Below are 17,761 nucleotides of genomic sequence, written 5' to 3' on the forward strand. Positions count from 1 at the left end.
AAAAGCAAAATAGACCTGTTGAACTCTGTTCTGTTACTTACCAGTGTGGGGACTGGTTTTCTCTGTGGCAGGTCTCAGGACCACTGATGCAGTTGTGGGGAGACAGCAGTAAATCCAAGGCTTTTATGGAATGGAAACTGGTTGATTGTTTAAAATGGAAAGATGGGTCAAAGATTCTGTTACGATCCTATTAGTATGGTGGGGCCCACAGTGAAATTTTAGAGGTGATTTCTGTAATATACCTGCAATAACTTACACAGTTTGTTTGATATACCTATGACTTTTTAAAAATAGCTTTACTGAGATATAATTAACATACCATCCAAATTACCCATTTGAAGTGTACAGTTCAGCATATTTTTAGCATATTTGCGGGGTTGGGCAGTCATCACTGCAGTGTAAGTTAGAACATTTTGTCACCCCCGAAAGAATCCCCATACCCATTAGCACTCACTCCCCATTTCCCCATCCCCAGTCCTAGGCAACTACTAACCTACTCTCTGTCTCTCTAGATTTGCCGATTCTAGATATTTTATATGAGTGGAATCATAATATATGTGGTCTTTTGTGACTGACTCTTTTCACTTAGCATAATGTTTTCAAGTTCATCCGTGTTGTAGCACATTATCAGTACTTCATTCCTTTTTATCGTCACATAATATTCCATTGTATGGCTAGATCACATTTTTTAAATCTATCAATTGATGGACATATTTTTCCCCCACTTTTTCATTATTATGAATAGTGCTATTATGAACGTTTGTGTACGAGTTTTTATATGGACATATATTTTCATTTCTCTTGGGTATATACCCAGGAGTGTGATTGCTGGTCATATACTAACTCTGTATTTAATATTTTGAGGAACTGTCAAACTTTTCAAAGTGGTTGCACTATTTTACATCCCCACCAGCAATGGATGAGGGTTCCAATTTTTCCACATCCTTGTCAACACTTGTTATTGTCTTTCTTTTTGATTATAGCCATCCTAGTGGATGTGTAGTAGTATCTTATTGTGGTACATTTATGACTTTTGAATTTAGAAAAATATAAAATATTTTTAAAGACCCAATGAAATGAAGGAAGAGGAAATTGGTAAGTGAGCTTAGATTGTGCAGTTGAAGGCATATGCTTATGATTAAACTGAGAAAACAAGTTTGGAGCCATCTAACCCATTTTCCTTTCAGGTGGCCTCTATGCAGTTTATTAATATTGTAGTCCATTCAGTAGAAGACATGAATTTCAGAGTTCACCTCCAATATGAATTTACCAAGTTAGGCCTGGATGAATACCTGGACGTAAGTATGGCTGTAACCTTTGTCGCCAACATAAGACTTAATGTATTGCTTACCCTCAAAGACACACTTCTGTAGTGACTAAGGAACGCTTAAAGCTCTACGCAGTCAGTTTCTGTAGTGCTAGTTAAAAGGAACCGATCTGAGTGATGCAATCTGCCAGAGAAACTGGATTCTTGCAGACCTCCTGGGACCTTAGGCTGTCTTTTGCCAGCAGCTGTTTAGTAGTGGAGTCAGATAACCTCTTGTAGCCTTGCTGCAGTTTTCCACTGCTTCTGAGCTCTGTCTGGGTCCAGTCTCACTGTATCCTTCATCTGTGCTGTTGGGCAATTCTCTGGGGACCCCATCTGGGAGGGAAAGAGTGCTGTAGAGTGATGAATAAATGCTTACAGCATGAAAAAATGAGGAAATAGACACTAGGAGACTTCCTCGTGTAGCTGTTGAATTCTGCTTAAAGTGTTTGTAGCTTCAGAAGTTCCGCTTTTAGTTCTTGGGAGAAGGGGATCTCAAGTTTCTCTTTCTCTTGCTCCCTTAGGGAAGTGCTCAGCCAGTTCCCCGCAGCTCTTCAGCTTAGAAACAGAAAGTTGATGTGAAGATCGTAAAGGGACTTGAATAGCTCTGTGTGCACAGGATGTACCCTTGTCCTTTAACTCTTGGGTGGTTTTGTTTTGCCTTCTATAGAGGAATGGTCCACTTGAATTTGGACGACCACTAGTGATAGGGCAAGGGTTGTTGACCTCAATTTCGAGGCTGTTTCTAGCTATGAAGAAGATAGAAATACTTTCCTTGGACATCTCCAGAATTCAGCTACCCATCTTTGTTAGGGAGTTAAGCCAGGGAATTACAGAATGCACCCTCAGTTCATTGCAAGATAGAATCATAGAATCGGTTGCTCTGGAGGTCATAGCCTTATCAGACCAGCTGTGGGAGTCCTTGGGTAGACTGGCCTAATGTTGTCTAAAGACTCAACACAGGGAGAGGCATGATGGATTTCCATTAAAGGGTTTGAATTGTTTTCCGCTTTAAAGACCCACTAATATCTTTGACAGAGTATTGTATTGAAAGATTTTTTTCTGCTTTGAAATCAAGGTTTGTCTGTCCTCTTTCCCCACATGCTCTGAGAATTGGCAGTATTGGAACAAAAATTGGGTGTGTAGATTCCTAAGGTGTTCTGGGTTCAGTTTTGTGATGGCCGTACAGAGCTCACTGCGGTGACCCATCAGTCAGTGCCCGTCATTCATTGTGAATCTTGTGGAAAATCCCACTAAGCTTCGTCTCTGTTTTCTTTTCTAGCCCTTGCCCTTATTCAGAAATCTTTTCCAGTTCTGACTCCTAAACTCTGAAGGGAGTATGCTCCATACTCTCTTCAGAGCAAGCTCAGTTGTAGAATTCCAAGTTAGATCTAGGAGAAAATCTATTTTCCTGAGAATTTATGTAGAATGGAATTCCTCTTAAAAATTCAAGATTTTTTCAGAAGTCTGTATTTCTTTAACTTCTTGATCTGTTGGTACTGGACTCTGATAGAGGTGATTAGAGGAAAAATATTATAACCATATAATTTACAAATATTTCATTTGTTTACAAAAACCCAGTCGTGTAAGTAGCCATTGATTTGTTCAATAAATGTTTATTGGTTGGCATCATCCATGTGCCAGATATTATTCTAGCCACTCGTCTGTTCCCCAGGGAAAGTCATGACTAGTGTTTCTTGTGAGGAAGATTTACTGATTTCCTTAACCTCTAATTACACCTTAGAGCTAGTTGAATTCCATCAGGATGCCCAGCCCTGGAATGCAGTGAATGGGGGAAAGCTTCCTTACGTGTGCTTTGGGGAGCCCTGAGCTCCTCTTGCTGGGGCAGTGTCTTAGGGAGGTAATCATGGAGGGTGGATTCTAGCAATTCGTGCTAAAATAAGCCCTAAGGATAATATACTCTATCAGTGTCTGCCTCACCTCCCGCCTAACTCTCTCCCCCAGCTGGAACTACCATCACTGCCCAGGCAAGATACCACCCACTTCAACCTCTTCCGCTATACAGATACCCTTCAGGTTTTATGTTACCTGTGGCTGTTGTTCCCTTTTGAAGCTGCTTTTAATTTTTCTATTGTCCTGATGTCACCCGTATCAGAATGTTTTAGGTTGGAATATATCTATGTGGGGAATATATCTACAGGAAAGATTAGGGAGGAAATGTGTGCATATTTCGGAGAGGGTATTCACCAGAAAGTGATCTAATGATATCCTCTTAGATGGTCACTCCATAGTTCTCTTAAGGGGGTAATATATCAAACCCTGTCTTGGGAAAGACTGGACTATTTGGAGCAAACAAAAACATGTAGGCTGTTGGGTAAATATGTTCTATTTCCACAGATGTGCTAACACCACCTTCTCTTGCATTTTGGTTTTTAGAAGCTGAAACACACTGAGAGTGACAAGCTGCAGGTCCAGATTCAGGCTTACCTGGACAATGTGTTTGATGTGGGAGCTCTGCTGGAAGATGCTGAAACCAAGAATGCAGCCTTGGAGAGGGTGGAGGAACTGGAAGAAAACATCTCGCATGTAACTACCTCTCAGAACAGGGGAAATTGCTGATGTTTCACCTGGGTGCAGAGCAGAATAAATGTTAACTTTTATGGCAGTAAATGAAAGGGTTTGGAGTATAGGAATGAGCTGCAACTTGAGAGAGTTATCAGAAGCCATTCTTGGGGGGAGGTCTTTCAAAGAAGGCAGGTGTGTTACTTAATGCTAGGTGGAATCCACTGCGTTGCCTTAGCTCACCTGCTCAGTTTCTGCTGAGTCCAGATTTGTTGGCCATCTTAGTTATAGGCACAGGAGAGTTAGATGATTGGCATTACCTAGAGGGAAATGCAGCTGAATATGTGAATTTGGCCCCAGGTGAAGAAGCATCTTCTTCTGAATATGAGTCATCTTCTAGCACATGTGTCCACACAGGCCTGTGGACGGGATGATCTAGTGTCTTCATGATGCATGTCTGCACGTTCCTGCCTTATGGTTACTCAGGTTCTAAATAGGTTCATTTTGACAATAGGCGTTTTCAAGGAAATGAGCAAGCTTTCGCTTACGTCTTCTTCTTTGAAGAAGAGTGTCCTCTCTGTGTAATGTCAACACTGTATCAGGGCAGGGGCTCATTTTTCTTTGAGGGATTTTTCTTGCCACAGACCAAGTTGGATATGAGTCTGAAGGCCTTCAGAAGTTTTTCGTTTGTTCATCCGTTAAATGAATGTTGGAACATTGCAAGAATGAACAGAAAAATGGTGCTTCTTAAAAACCCAAGCATTGTGAGGGCAAAATTCTTTTGATGAATTCTGATTGACAGTGTCCTTGATTGTGAAATGAATTGTCTCTTTTTGGAGGGATATTGTTTCCCCCTATGGACAGTCCATTCATTTTCCTGCACATTTTCTTAAGAGTATTGCATTTGCTTAATGTCCTTCACCTTTTCCCATCACTCTGAAAATGGGCATCTTCACGGCTTATGGTTAAGCTGTGGTGATGAGCCAAAACCCCTCCCTTTGTAAATGCTACAGCAACCTGGTAGGCACTTGCTGAGGAAGAGCATTTACGGACCCACTGTTTCTTCCCTTGAAAGGTGTGTATTATATTCTGAACCCAATCAGCATTCATCTCCACTCTTCCCCTCACCTTGCCTCCATGATTTTCTTTACTTGTGATCATTTTCAGTGAGATGTGAGAAATCAGCAGTTGCTCAATTTTAGAGTCTATGGGAAAAGTAACTATTTAACATGTGGCTTTACTCTGTCTTTCTCTTGAAGCCTCAGCTGGCATTGCCTGATTATACTTACATCACCTACTTTTGTAGCAGGCCACCTGTTTATTTGAACTGCCTCTCCAAAATGACTTTTATTATTTGGGTAGTTTGGGTGAAAACAAGCAGGGGTATTTTTTCAACTGGTTACCTATAATAACAGAACCAAGTTTTCTGGATCTACAATTTTCAAAAGCTTTTGCCTAATGGCTCCTTCTTAGGGAGGGAAAGGTGGACTTCTCCTCCTAACTACTGTTCTCTATCCTTACTAGCCCCTGCAGAAATGGAGAGAGACACACTGTGTATGTCGAAACACTGAGGGGCTGACATATGGGTTTTATTAAGGATCACGTGTAAATTTATTCCTGTTAGAAACAAATATGTATTCAGAACCATATGATAAATATTAACATTTCCAGAAAACAACTTGTGGAACACGTGCAGGACTCTGACGGGCCCTAATGGTCTTTGAGCTACACTTTCTGAAAGCCAAGGACCTGATCAGAATGATCCTGTGTTGTGACACAGCTTCCTTTTTGAAACTTTACAGTTGTCTGAAAAACTGCAAGACACAGAAAATGAAGCCATGTCCAAGATTGTGGAACTGGAAAAGCAGCTCATGCAGAGGAACAAGGAGCTGGATGTTGTTCGAGTAAGTGTGATGATGACAACCACCCCAGATGGGCATTGCAGAGAATATGCTCCAGCTGTAGGCTAGTAGAATACAGAGTACATTCATGTCAGAGGAATGCACTGATACAGCGTATTTATTGGAACCATTTCAGAGGTGATACTCAAATGAAAAGTACACATAGTTAGGGTATGTATACACATGTGTGTGCAGTCAGATGCTGGAGGTTCAGTACTGCCTTATCACAGGTTTTGGGAGCAACAGTCTTTTCCCATCTGGGCGAGTCTGAGTTTGATTCCGTGGATCACCCATTTGGTTGGAAATAAAAACAGTATGGATTTAATTCATGCCATTTACTTATTTTTGTTAGGACTTGGACTTCTTTGTATTTCTTTGCTTCTACTTGAAACCAGATTTGGTGGTTGCCGTGGAAACGGTAAAATTATAACACAGGGGAGACCTAATGGCATTCACCAAAAAAGAAAAAAGGCAAAGCAAAACCTAAACCATTTTATTATCAGATAATCCCAGCTGTTTTATTTGGCCTTAGCATTGTTTTACCTTATGTGTTAGGTATTTATGGAGTGCCATCCATATGCTTGGAATTGTACAGAACAGAGAAACACCAAAATGCCTGGAGGGCTTTCAGGCAAATGGCTTGCCTTTACACCACCGTTAATGAAATGGCACATTTTATGCAAAGGTTATCATGTCTGTGTGTTGCTGGATATTCTGACATGTCCTACAGTTAACTCTAGGAAATTTATTTTCTGGCACGCCATCGAGACAAAGTTATAGCATATGGACTCAATTCAAGCTCAGACTTTCAGATTATTAATAATAGACAGGGTGTGAAGAATATTTCCCTGCCTGCTAGAGGTTTGTGGGGAGAGATCACGTGTACAAGACCCAGCAAGTAAGTTTCATAAAATCTTTTCACTCGAACCTCTGGGGGCCCTTCTAAAAGGAACTGGGACAGCCTTTGAATTGAAAATTGTAACTTCTTTGTTTTCTGCTAAACACCTAGAGAGAAATAAATAATCAGTGAAGGGGAGCGTTGGCCTATTTTGTTAACTGCATTACCACAGGGAGAATGTCACAACCATTGCTGGCCTGAGCTTGGTCAGGGGGACGTTGTGAAGGCCAGAGAAAGCCATTCAAGAACAGTCAGCCCCTGGTTACTCATGAGGAGGTTATTCCATGCTTTGCAGATTTTTAATCCCAGTCTGACTTCTCTCCAAGTCTGATTTAGGGCCCTTTTGTCTACTGTTAGCTGATATGTATCTAGGAGTTACAAATGAATTTTAAAATAATTTAAAGGAAAACGTGCTACACCACCAGAACACCCTCAGGATATTCCAAAGTCAGCTATCAAATTATTCTTGGGTCATCTCTGCCCTGTTCTTCTCCACCTGCAAAGAAAATTGACTTCACCGCATTTACTAATGGAAAGAACTATATTAGCGATAACAACTGCCAGAATGTATTGCGTGCATTACTGGGGACCAGTTGATTATGAATGGGACTTGATAGGTTCTGGCTGAGTTCCATAGAATTCCTATATATATGAGGATCCTTTTTCTGTTTTATTTGGTTGTTTTCTTTCTCCTCAGTTTGCCAATCTGATGGTTATGGGTATGAATGTCATGCGAAGACAAACTCTTGACCATGGACTGTTTTGCAGGAAATCTACAAAGATGCAAATACCCAGGTTCACACCTTAAGGAAGATGGTCAAAGAAAAAGAAGAAGCCATTCAAAGACAGTCTACCCTGGAAAAAAAGATTCAGGAACTGGAGAAACAAGGGACCATTAAAATTCAGAAGAAAGGGGATGGAGACATCGCTATACTGCCAGTTGTGGCTTCTGGTACACTGTCCACGGGGTTAGACGTGGCAGTGGGTAACTTTGTGGGACCAATAGCGGGGGCCGCCTCCACAGGACTCTTGCCCCCACCTGCCCCACCACGACCTCCGTTGTCAGATGCCCCTGAAGCAGGTATGAAGCCTTGGCGGGAGAACTGAGGTAGTATTGGGACATTTGTATTTCTTCTTTTACCCACTGTTCATTTTATGTCCTTTGTCAGCTTTTGTTGGCATATTCTTTTACTTACTGATTTTAAGAACTTTTTACATTTTGAGATTAAGGTTATGAATCTTTCATACACGTTGCAGTATATTCCCCATTTGTCAGCGAGGACATTTTAGAGTCTTTGAAAAAATTTTTGTTTTTTTCAGTGTTTTGTTTTCAGATACTTTAGGTGCACATGACAGATTGCAGGAAAAACCGTTCCTCTATTTTCAAAGTGAATTTGTTTCTTTTCTTTTGCTAGTGCAAAATGGTCCAGCAACCCCACCTATGCCTCCTCCCCCTCCACCCCCGCCCCCTCCCCCGCCACCCCCACCCCCGCCTCCTCCCCCACCTCTTCCGGGTCCTGCAGCTGAGACTGCGCCAGCTCCTCCTCTACCGCCTCCCCCTCCTCCCTCTGCACCCCCGCTGCCCGGGACGTCTTCGCCCACAGTGGTTTTCAACTCAGGATTAGCAGGTAAGGGCACAGAATTAAGACACAGGTACTTGTGTAAGAAATACTCATTGGTCTTACCTCCAGAGGCTTAAAGCCATTCTTTCAAAGCCCAGATCTCTTGCAATCAAATACATCTCCTCTTAATAGGAGAACATTCCTGCTGATGTAGCCGGTAAAGGGGAAATTGTTGTGGAGAGGAGGCATTTTTCTCTGAGTAGCCTTTGTCACTCTCTCCCTAGCAGGAAGTTCTAATCTCACACTGTCTTCCCGCCTTCCACTCTCCCCTGCTTGACAAGGGAAGAGAGACAAGTTACCTTCTTAGGGATGGATGCGTTTTCATGGGTCCAGCAAACCCTCTGGACATCTGTGGTAGTCAGAGCTCTGACACAATGCTGCTAGTGCTTATGGCTCTTTTTTTGAAGGTATTTGTGCAAGATGCCATCTATAAAAGGGGAAAATGCCTTTCTATGTAATTGCCTGATGTAGGCTTCCAGGCATTTCTTCTGAACATTTGAGGACATCAGAATTCGCTGTAGTGGAATAAAGCTTCAAGGGAAAATGTTGCCAACAGCAGTATCTGCATGCCTTGCAATGCCTCCGGATAAGGCATGTTGTTCTCCTGTAAACCAGGATAGAATGCAGCCTCCTTACCTCACCAGGAATAAAAAGGAGTGGGTGTGGGGCAAGAGGAAGAGAGTTGCCCTAATGCCTTGAAATACAAGTCATTATTTTCGACTCATGGAAGTGAGTTTTTACTCTTTTCTAAAATACTGCAAGCTATTTTCCCAGTCATGGAGTGCTTCTCATTTGGAATTGCTCCGAGCTTTGCCATGCCATCCCTGTGACATTGGATAATTCTGCTTCCTCATCCCTCCGTGAGGTCTCTTACTTCCCATGAAGAACCACCACTCTAGTAGTCTCCATTTCGAAGGCTGCAGTAGTTCTCTGAGTCTTTTACCCAAAGCCTAAAAGCCAGTCTTAGTTGTAAAAGATTTCCCAGTCTCCATCCCTTACTGTGTCCCGTCAGCAGCTTTACCAGCCAGTCATTAGGACTAATTCATCCTAGTGACTGAAGCCCTCTTGGACACCAGAAAGCCACCCATAGCAAACTTGTTCCACATCGAGTCCCTGGTGTTTGCTTCCACCCCAACTTCCGTACAACTGTCAAAGAAACAAACAAGGTGCCTGTTCAAAGTAATGTTTGCAGTAAACAAGTGACTTATTTATACCCTTCAAGATCTCCCCCGTCTACTACTTTCTTCTAGAACTTTTATCACTTTGAAGGACAAAAGTTGAAGGAGTGTCATTGTGGAACTGTTGGATTTTGGAATATAAACAAGCAGAAAACCTCTTAACAAGCCCCAGAATCTGTTCCATCAACAGGCTTTTGTGACTGAGTGTGAACACCTGTAATTGTCATGTCCACCTGGGCTCACTGATAGGCTTTCCTTATCGCCCCCTAAGGGTGTTCACCGTGAGATGCGTCTGCTGTGGTGTCTCTCCTTTGCTGCTGCTTTTCTCTCTGGCGAAACCTAACGTGCTACGGCCTCCATTTCCATTCACCTGAGCTCTAACGGAACTCGGAACTGCCTTGGCAGAGCGAAGGAGCCAGAAGGCTGAGATGTGCAGGTCAAAGGCTCCCTTCTGAATGGATCTTGTCCCCTCTGGTTAATTTTTTTGCCTGGGTTCTTCCTGCTACTTAAAATTTGTTAGCTCTGTTGATTGCCTCAATTTTACGATGTGGATCTCTGTGTTCAGCTGCTTGCCCACTGCTACCTTCAGGGTTGCTGCAGTTGGAAGTGGTCCCCTTTGTGTCTTACACAATTTAGAGGACTGTGTACTGTATATGGGATTGAGGAAACCCCTCTTTAGTGCTGTAGGTGTCTATTAAACAATTACAAGATGATGTGTTTTACAAGATGTAAGGATTATAAGATATGAGTCTTTGATAGGTTGAGATCAGGCAATTTCTACAAGTCCTTTAATCTTTTCCTTCTTCTCCTTAATTTGGCTGTTAATACTTAATGGTTACAGCCTATTTTGTGAGATGTTTGGCCAGTGTGTTCAGTAACTGTCTCTCTCTCTGGATCCAGGAGGCCAGAGAGAATTAGGATGTTCCAGTAGAACCAAGAGATAGAGCAGAGATGATATGCCCAGGGCTCCTGGGAAGCCATAAACCTGTGACATTGCTAGGCCCCTGGATCCGCAGGCAACAGGATGTTTTATCTCTTCAACTGGCAATGAGCAAGTGTGGTGGCCAAGACGGGACCAGGAGGTGGTCCCCTAAATTTATCTAGTTGAGTTTTCTTTGCATTTTTTAGAGGAAATGTTAGTAGTGTGACATGTGCATGTGAAGTGTAAGGCTTACTTCCCCAAATCTGTGCTAGGTCGATCTGGCTCCCATTGCCTGGTAGTCTATGACAGACTGCTCGCTGGGCAGTCTGTAACCTTTGGTGTCCCTTTGAGAGAATGTGCTTTGGAACTTCACAATGAGAATTTGGACTTATTGTGGACTTAAGCTGATTATTTTTCGTTTAAAAATTGTTCATATCTTACAGAGTACCTAGCGCAATTCAGTATGGCTGTTTGGAACCACTATAATGAGATCATTTTTTTCCACTTTTCTAAAAAGGATTTTTTTTAAAACAAAATAATAAGTGAGTCTTCAAGGCAGGCCTGAATGGAAATGAATTTTTGGCTCTGTGCTGCCTTGTGAAATGTGTCCAAGAAGCATGAAATTCTATGCTAAGAGCGCGTGAACTGCTGAGCCGCTTGATTCTAACCATATCTATTTTTTTGTATTTTCTTTGTTCTTTCTGCTTCCACAAAAGATGGGCCAATCAAGCTTTTCTGTAGGTTGCTCCTCACTGAGTGTGTTGAGTATTTGCCATGTGTTCCTGTTGGTCACACTGTGCCTTGACATCTTTCCACTCCATCTTACGTTGATCCATTGCATTTTGACTTTGTGTCTGCGGGGAGTCTTGGTGTTGGCTGACTGTTATTCCAGGTTTGCCCACACATTTTAGTTGAGCCTGTAGAAGAGATTATGGTCCTTTAAGCAGACATCCTGGATTTCATATGCCACATTCCTTTCCCCCTGAGAAAAGGAGTGTTTTTTCTTTTAATTTTCATACTTGGATCTAAGGCCTCAACTCTAGAAGGAATTTAGGTTTATTCTGAGGGAAAAAGGAAAGCTCCTACACAGAATAAGGAAAAGTTGCTGGGTGCTGCTTTCTAATTTTCTTGGTCTCCGGCTCTCTCCGTGGAACACCCACGCCTGCACCCACCCATGCACAGCCACTTCCTTTAACCTGAATACTGGGAACGTGGTGTATATCGTGGTCACCTGTAGGCCCCCCTCCTCTAGACATCCCCCCTCATTCCCCAGTCAAGAGTCAGGACAGCCTTTCTGAAGAGAACTTTTTTGCCTGTGTTCTGATCTCAGGCTCATTCCTAATCTTGCTAAAGTTAAAAGTAGAGTGGCTGTAAATGGAGTGCCTTTTAGTGAGTGTCCTGAGGCCTGCAGTAGAGGGATGGTGGAACCAAATGGCGCCGGCCTGTCACCTCAGATTATGAAAAGATCCCCTCCCCTGCTCTCCCTCTTCTCACTCAACATTGCTGAAGTGCCAGACTAGAGGAGGGTCTCTTCCTTTGTCCTGTGGAGGACATGGGTTTTGCTGGGCAGTATAGACCAAAATGAAGTGTGGTGAGGAATGGGGAGTGTGTGTAGTCCCCACTACCCAACAGTAGTAGACACTAAGGTGCCACATTTGGTGGTGGAAAGGCCTGGTTTGGCAAAAGCTGTGTTTCTGTGTTCCTGCATGCTTTTGTGTGGATTTATCAGATGACGTTCTTGCTGTTTATATGGCCTTCGTAACCCTGGAGGAGTGAGAGGCACCATCTGTCTCCCATTTTCAGTTGCCTCCCGCTGAGGCAGGCAGCCGGGTGAAAGCCCAGTCTTGTGTTGCATTTATTTTGTTCTGCACTGAAGTTCTTCTCCCTCCTGTGCTAATGACAGCAAATAGTGAAGTTCCCAAACAGTGTGGTGGGTGTCCCAGGACAGACTTAAGAGGGCATATATAGATAGCTACATGGTTTGGGAAAGATTCTTTATGGTGTGTAATTAACTAATGGAGGTTTTAATGGATTACCTTTTTTAGCTCATTTTTCTCCAAAGTAGGCGGAGTTGGCACTTTCCCCTGATAACCTCAAACGTAGATCTATTCCTCTCTATTAACAAGTTCTCAGGATTTTTAATGGATTCATCGATGCCTTCTAGTCACACATAGCTGACTCCTGGGGAGAACTTGCCCTCCAAAAAGACGGGGAAGAGACTGTGGCTATTCTCAAAAAGCAATACAAATCCTGGTTTCTAAGTACCCCTGCTGTCTTCTCAAACATTTTCTATGTTGGGCCTTTGTAGCCCTTAGTCTGTTTGAAATAACTCAGCAGCCAATATAATTCCCATTATTGAAATCATCCACAGGAATGTATTATTCTGGCTGAAAGCCAGCCTTCTTGATGTTACATTCTTGGTGGTTTAGACAGCCACTATCTGCAGTCTCTGATCATCTTTTAAGATTTGTTTGGAAATAAGTATTCTAGAACCGGGAATTTAGGATGTCAAAATTCAACTCACTCACCAATATCAGACTAAGTCACACAGAATATTTACCCTCTCTGCTATCTAATAACATTAATAATAATTTTTGTTCCCCAATATTTTTTGTCCTAAGCATTCTCCTAACATTGTGACTGTAATGCAGCAATTCAGTTGCCTGCATTAAAAAAAAAAAGAACCCCTGACTCCTAGACAACTTTAACACAGTGTTGTATCAATCAACCAATTGATGACCTCAGATTGCTCTGGCAAAGCCCTCTGTGATGTCTTCCGTGTTTAAAACCCTTGGGCGCCTCTTGTCAGCCTTCCTCCAGTGTTCAAGTGTCATCTGCAAGGACTGTTGTCTGGTTGTCCTTGAGGGTACTGGGGTCTTGGTGGAATCTTAATTTCATTCTCTCTGACCTCTGTAGCTGTGAAAATTAAGAAGCCAATCAAGACGAAATTCAGAATGCCAGTTTTTAACTGGGTTGCCCTGAAGCCAAATCAGATCAATGGCACAGTCTTCAACGAAATTGATGACGAGCGGATTCTGGAGGTATCTTTCTCGTTGCTTAGAAACAGGGGGCCCTCTGTGCAGCATAGCCAAAATGGGTGCTCTGTTAACCTGGAAGTTTCAGCGGTGAAGTGCTAGTGTTTTAAGTGCCTTGATGTAAACAAGAAAGGAGTTTATTATATCAGAGTATAAAATTGCACACTATTTTGTAAGGTGGTTCTAAAACTATGTTTAAAAAGTTGTGTTAAAATAAATAGTTTTGAGCATCTTCAGTGTATGCCATAAAATATGTATCTGACACAGTCCCTGCCCTTAATTTATAAAAGAGCATAAAAACCCTTTATTGAACTATAAGTGAATAAGGACTCAATAATCACACTCACTAACTGGTTTGATGGATAGTTTTAGTCTGTGATGACCACCCCTGCAAGGTAATTACTGAATGGCAATTGAATTGACTGGTCGGAATCCGTTGTCTATTCACATCTGTGTATGTAGCATAAGTCATGCACTAACAAACAGGAAAATAGAGCAAGCCATGGTCAAAGACAAGTATTGAGTAGAAAAAGTGAGTTCTTTGACACTTAAGAAACTGTCTGAATGGTGGCTTCCTGACTTAATTTTAAGTATAATCCAATTTGCCTATTTCATCTCTCTCTACCTCAGGATTTAAATGTGGATGAATTCGAGGAAATATTTAAGACAAAAGCCCAAGGTCCTGCCATTGATCTTTCTTCAAGCAAACAGAAAATAACACAGAAGGGATCAAACAAAGTGACGTTACTGGAAGCAAATAGGGCCAAAAATCTTGCCATAACTTTAAGGAAAGCTGGGAAGACCGCCGATGAGATATGTAAAGCTATTCATGTGTAAGTTCAGGGCATTCTGGAAAACTGTATCCTGGTAAATTTTAGGATACAGATGAAAAAAAGTTAGGAATTGATAGATGACAGAAATATTTTGATAGTGGGGTAAGATTGAAGAAAAAGAGCCATTCTTGATATCCACACACGAGGGATTCCCTTTGTTACGTATGTGTGACTTTGGAGTTGAATAAAATGCTAACACTAAAGAAGTGGACCAGAAATTACTCTTGGGAATGCCGTATTAGAATGAGTAATTAATCGTTTTAGGAGAATCACAACTGGATTGTGACATCATTTATTATCTTGGTCTGCTCTCTCATACGGCCCTACAGCAACACTTACATAAAAGAAAAGTTGAACAGAGGATTGCAGATGCTAAGAAAAGGGAGAAAATGTCAGTTTTCTCTGGAGTATGTGAATTTTATCCAGATTTGTTGAATACAAATTTGATGGTATTCATGGAATGATACAATTCAGTGCCAGATGCAAATATGATACAGATACATATTTCAATTCATAAAAATAGGAATGTGATTTCTGTTGCTGTTAGTGCTTTCAGGACATTTTAAACACAGTTCTTTTTTTATCCTAGAACTGTGGAGAAGGCATTGGTTTTATTTACTTTTCTATTAGAAGACTCTTTCTACTTTTCTTGTGGTCATGGTAACTTTTAAATGTGATAAGGATGTTATTAGATGTTTTAGGAACTAATTTGTCATAAATTGGTATTTCATAAATTTTGATCAGAGATTCTTAGAGGAGTAAAGGACCTTGAGAAATCATTTATTCCAATTTCATGTCCTCAACCAAGGTCATAATCTAATAGTCTAGTGGCTCCTATAGTCTCTTCTGATTTCTGGTGTTGAAACCTGATATGCATTCTGGTATTTAATCTTGATATACCTTGTTTGTCATGATTAATAAATGTGATTCTATTATTTTGCTAAACAAAGACTGTCCAGAGAATGAAACAGAGGTTGTAGAAAATCCTTTGTTCCAATTGAGCATACATTGACAAGGACTTGGTATTCCTTATTTAAGCCAAAACATCCATATAGTATAGGCATGTGGATGCATTTTTTTCTAAAGAAGAAAGAAATAGCCCAGACTATTGGTTTAATTGGAATATTCTACAGAGTTCACCAGATATTCTGTAATTGTGTGTATTATATTAATTCCTTAATTAGCAGTACTTCACATGTCTGGAAAACCATGGTCTTGAACCACGTAACCATCAGATACTTCGGCCTTCCTTCTGCCTCTTCCTACTGTCATTTACTGCTGATTTCTAGAGGCTTAGAGCTGTACTAGTGGCCTGAAAATTGAGCATGGTGATTGTGATGAGGGTCCGGTTTTTAAGAAGGACTAGTGAAGATACTTGGTGCACAGTGAGGAGCCAGTGCCAAGGCGTGTCTTCAGAGTTCAGCTGTAGACATCAGCTGGACTAGATGGAGGTGTGGTTGAAAGAGTAGGAGGTTTTCTCTCTAATACTGACCTGTCCACATCTGTCTTCAGATTTGACTTGAAGACATTGCCTGTAGATTTTGTAGAATGTTTGATGAGGTTCTTGCCAACTGAGAATGAAGTGAAAGTGCTTCGGCTCTATGAGCGGGAAAGGAAGCCTCTGGAGAACTTGTCTGATGAAGACCGGTTCATGATGCAGTTCAGTAAAATTGAGAGGCTCATGCAGAAGATGACCATCATGGCCTTCATTGGGAACTTTGCTGAAAGCATTCAGATGCTGACTCCTGTGAGTGGACCAGCTCTGGTGGGGCATGGGTCGGGGGTGGGGCAGAGTGGTCCAAAGAGATAGAGAATCTTTTTTTTTTTTTCTTTTAAGTCTCTCCTAGAATTATACTTAGTGTCGTGGGCTCTAAGGACTTCTTCCCAGAACTTTCTACGTTGCATTTTTATTTTGGCCATCTTTTTAACATTGTGTATACCAAGTAAATTTGAAAATGGCAAATTTTCATATTCCATATTGCTATTCACCCTAGAGTATGCCATTTTCTTTGTTTATAGATGTCCTCTGAATTTCAAAGGGCACTTCAATACAGAGTACAAGGAAAACCATTTTATCAAACTTGGTTCTCTCCTGAACCAGTCCTCCGGCTGGGTTGGCAACACTGAAAATATACCTTTCATTTCTAAAAACAATCCCATATCTTTGGCTTATCGGCTTTCATTGGAAGCATTAAATTTCCTATAGGAGTCTGCTTCCTTGGAAATTTGTTATAGTACGCTGTGGTGATGTAGAAATAATTGCCAGCTATCTCCTGTGTGTTAATCTAGTTCCTTTCTGTTGACCTGGTAGAGACTTAGGAGTATCATAAACATAATGTCATAATTCTTGCCCAGTTCTATTTATAAATAAACTTTCATTAATTGCTTATTGTAGTAGCATGTCTGTTCAAAACATGTTCTGAGAACTTCTGGAGGGTGATTACATTCCTTTGCTGTTTTGTTGTGTTTTCATTCTTGGACAGCTCCATTGATTTAAAAATGTAAATTGTATTATATAGTTAGAAGTGGTGGGCAGGGAATTGCGTTCTGCTAGAAGATGCTGTTGATGCCTGACCCTGAGTCTCATTAGTTACAGATTTTGTGATAAGCAAGTTCCGACGTTACTTCTTGTTTCAGATACTTTTAGAGAGGAGCTTGCTTGTAATAGTATGGTTACCTAAGACCTAATGGGACAACTTAAATTTGTTATGTTTAGGAAAAATAGAATCTCAGCATTAAGACTTTAAGGTCTAAATACAGGCCTCTTTTCTTCTGTGTTAATTTTTAGTTTCCAATTACCGTTTCCCATTTTTAACATGTCTTGTTTTTCCCCCCTTCCTTCCTTTGGCCGGAATCTAGCAACTGCACTCAATTATAGCAGCATCTGTCTCTATAAAATCATCGCAAAAACTCAAGAAAATTCTGGAGGCAAGTGAAGTTTTCCTCGTATACATGTATGGAACAGCCGACTTGTCAGCTGCATTCCTCTGCCTGGGAATGCCTGGGATTCTCTCCTGATGGACTTTTCTTTTCTCTCTTTTTTTGCAGATCATCTTGGCCCTTGGAAACTATATGAATAGCAGTAAACGTGGAGCAGTTTATGGATTTAAACTTCAGAGTTTAGATCTGGTAAGTGGACTAAAGGAAATACAAGAGCTGTATGAGGGACAAAACAGCTGGCAAAGATTAAGTCCTGGAGCAGAGAGAGTCTGCTCTTGAAAGTGAGGTGGGATGTTTTGATGAAGATTCTCTGCTGGTGGGAGGATCAATTGGTACAAACTTTCTGGAACACCATTTGGCAGCAAGCACTTAGAACCTTAAAAATACTCCTACTCTTTGACCCAGTATTTCTATTTCTAGGAATCTTCCCTTAGGAGTCTGAATTACAGGTGCTGTACTTTAATAATTTTATTTATTTTCCCCCAAAGCCCCAGTAGATAGATAGTTGTATGTCATAGTTGCACATCCTTCTAGTCGCTGTATGTGGGACACGGCCTCAGCATGGCCAGAGAAGCAGTGCGTCAGTGTGCGCCCGGGATCCAA

The 17,761-nt window shown here is 41.4% G+C and overlaps 1 protein-coding gene across 6 annotated transcripts in view; it reads left to right on the top strand.

Moving 5' to 3' along the window:
• Positions 1-17,761, top strand: part of FMNL2 (formin like 2) — a 295,947-nt gene that overhangs the window by 261,917 nt on the left and 16,269 nt on the right. For all 6 annotated transcript variants that reach the window (XM_087435213.1, XM_087435210.1, XM_087435209.1 and 3 more), the window contains 10 exons: positions 1,188-1,298; positions 3,704-3,853; positions 5,632-5,733; positions 7,397-7,709; positions 8,044-8,256; positions 13,267-13,391; positions 14,016-14,218; positions 15,731-15,965; positions 17,078-17,146; positions 17,267-17,347. In XM_087435213.1, coding sequence (XP_087291339.1) covers positions 1,188-1,298; positions 3,704-3,853; positions 5,632-5,733; positions 7,397-7,709; positions 8,044-8,256; positions 13,267-13,391; positions 14,016-14,218; positions 15,731-15,965; positions 17,078-17,146; positions 17,267-17,347 — 1,602 coding nt within the window. The remainder of the gene's footprint in view (positions 1-1,187; positions 1,299-3,703; positions 3,854-5,631; positions 5,734-7,396; positions 7,710-8,043; positions 8,257-13,266; positions 13,392-14,015; positions 14,219-15,730; positions 15,966-17,077; positions 17,147-17,266; positions 17,348-17,761) is intronic.

This window comes from Ceratotherium simum, chromosome 9 (assembly GCF_057802395.1).
Source record: "Ceratotherium simum simum isolate JZ-2026a chromosome 9, ASM5780239v1, whole genome shotgun sequence".
Classification (NCBI taxonomy): Eukaryota; Metazoa; Chordata; class Mammalia; order Perissodactyla; family Rhinocerotidae; genus Ceratotherium; species Ceratotherium simum.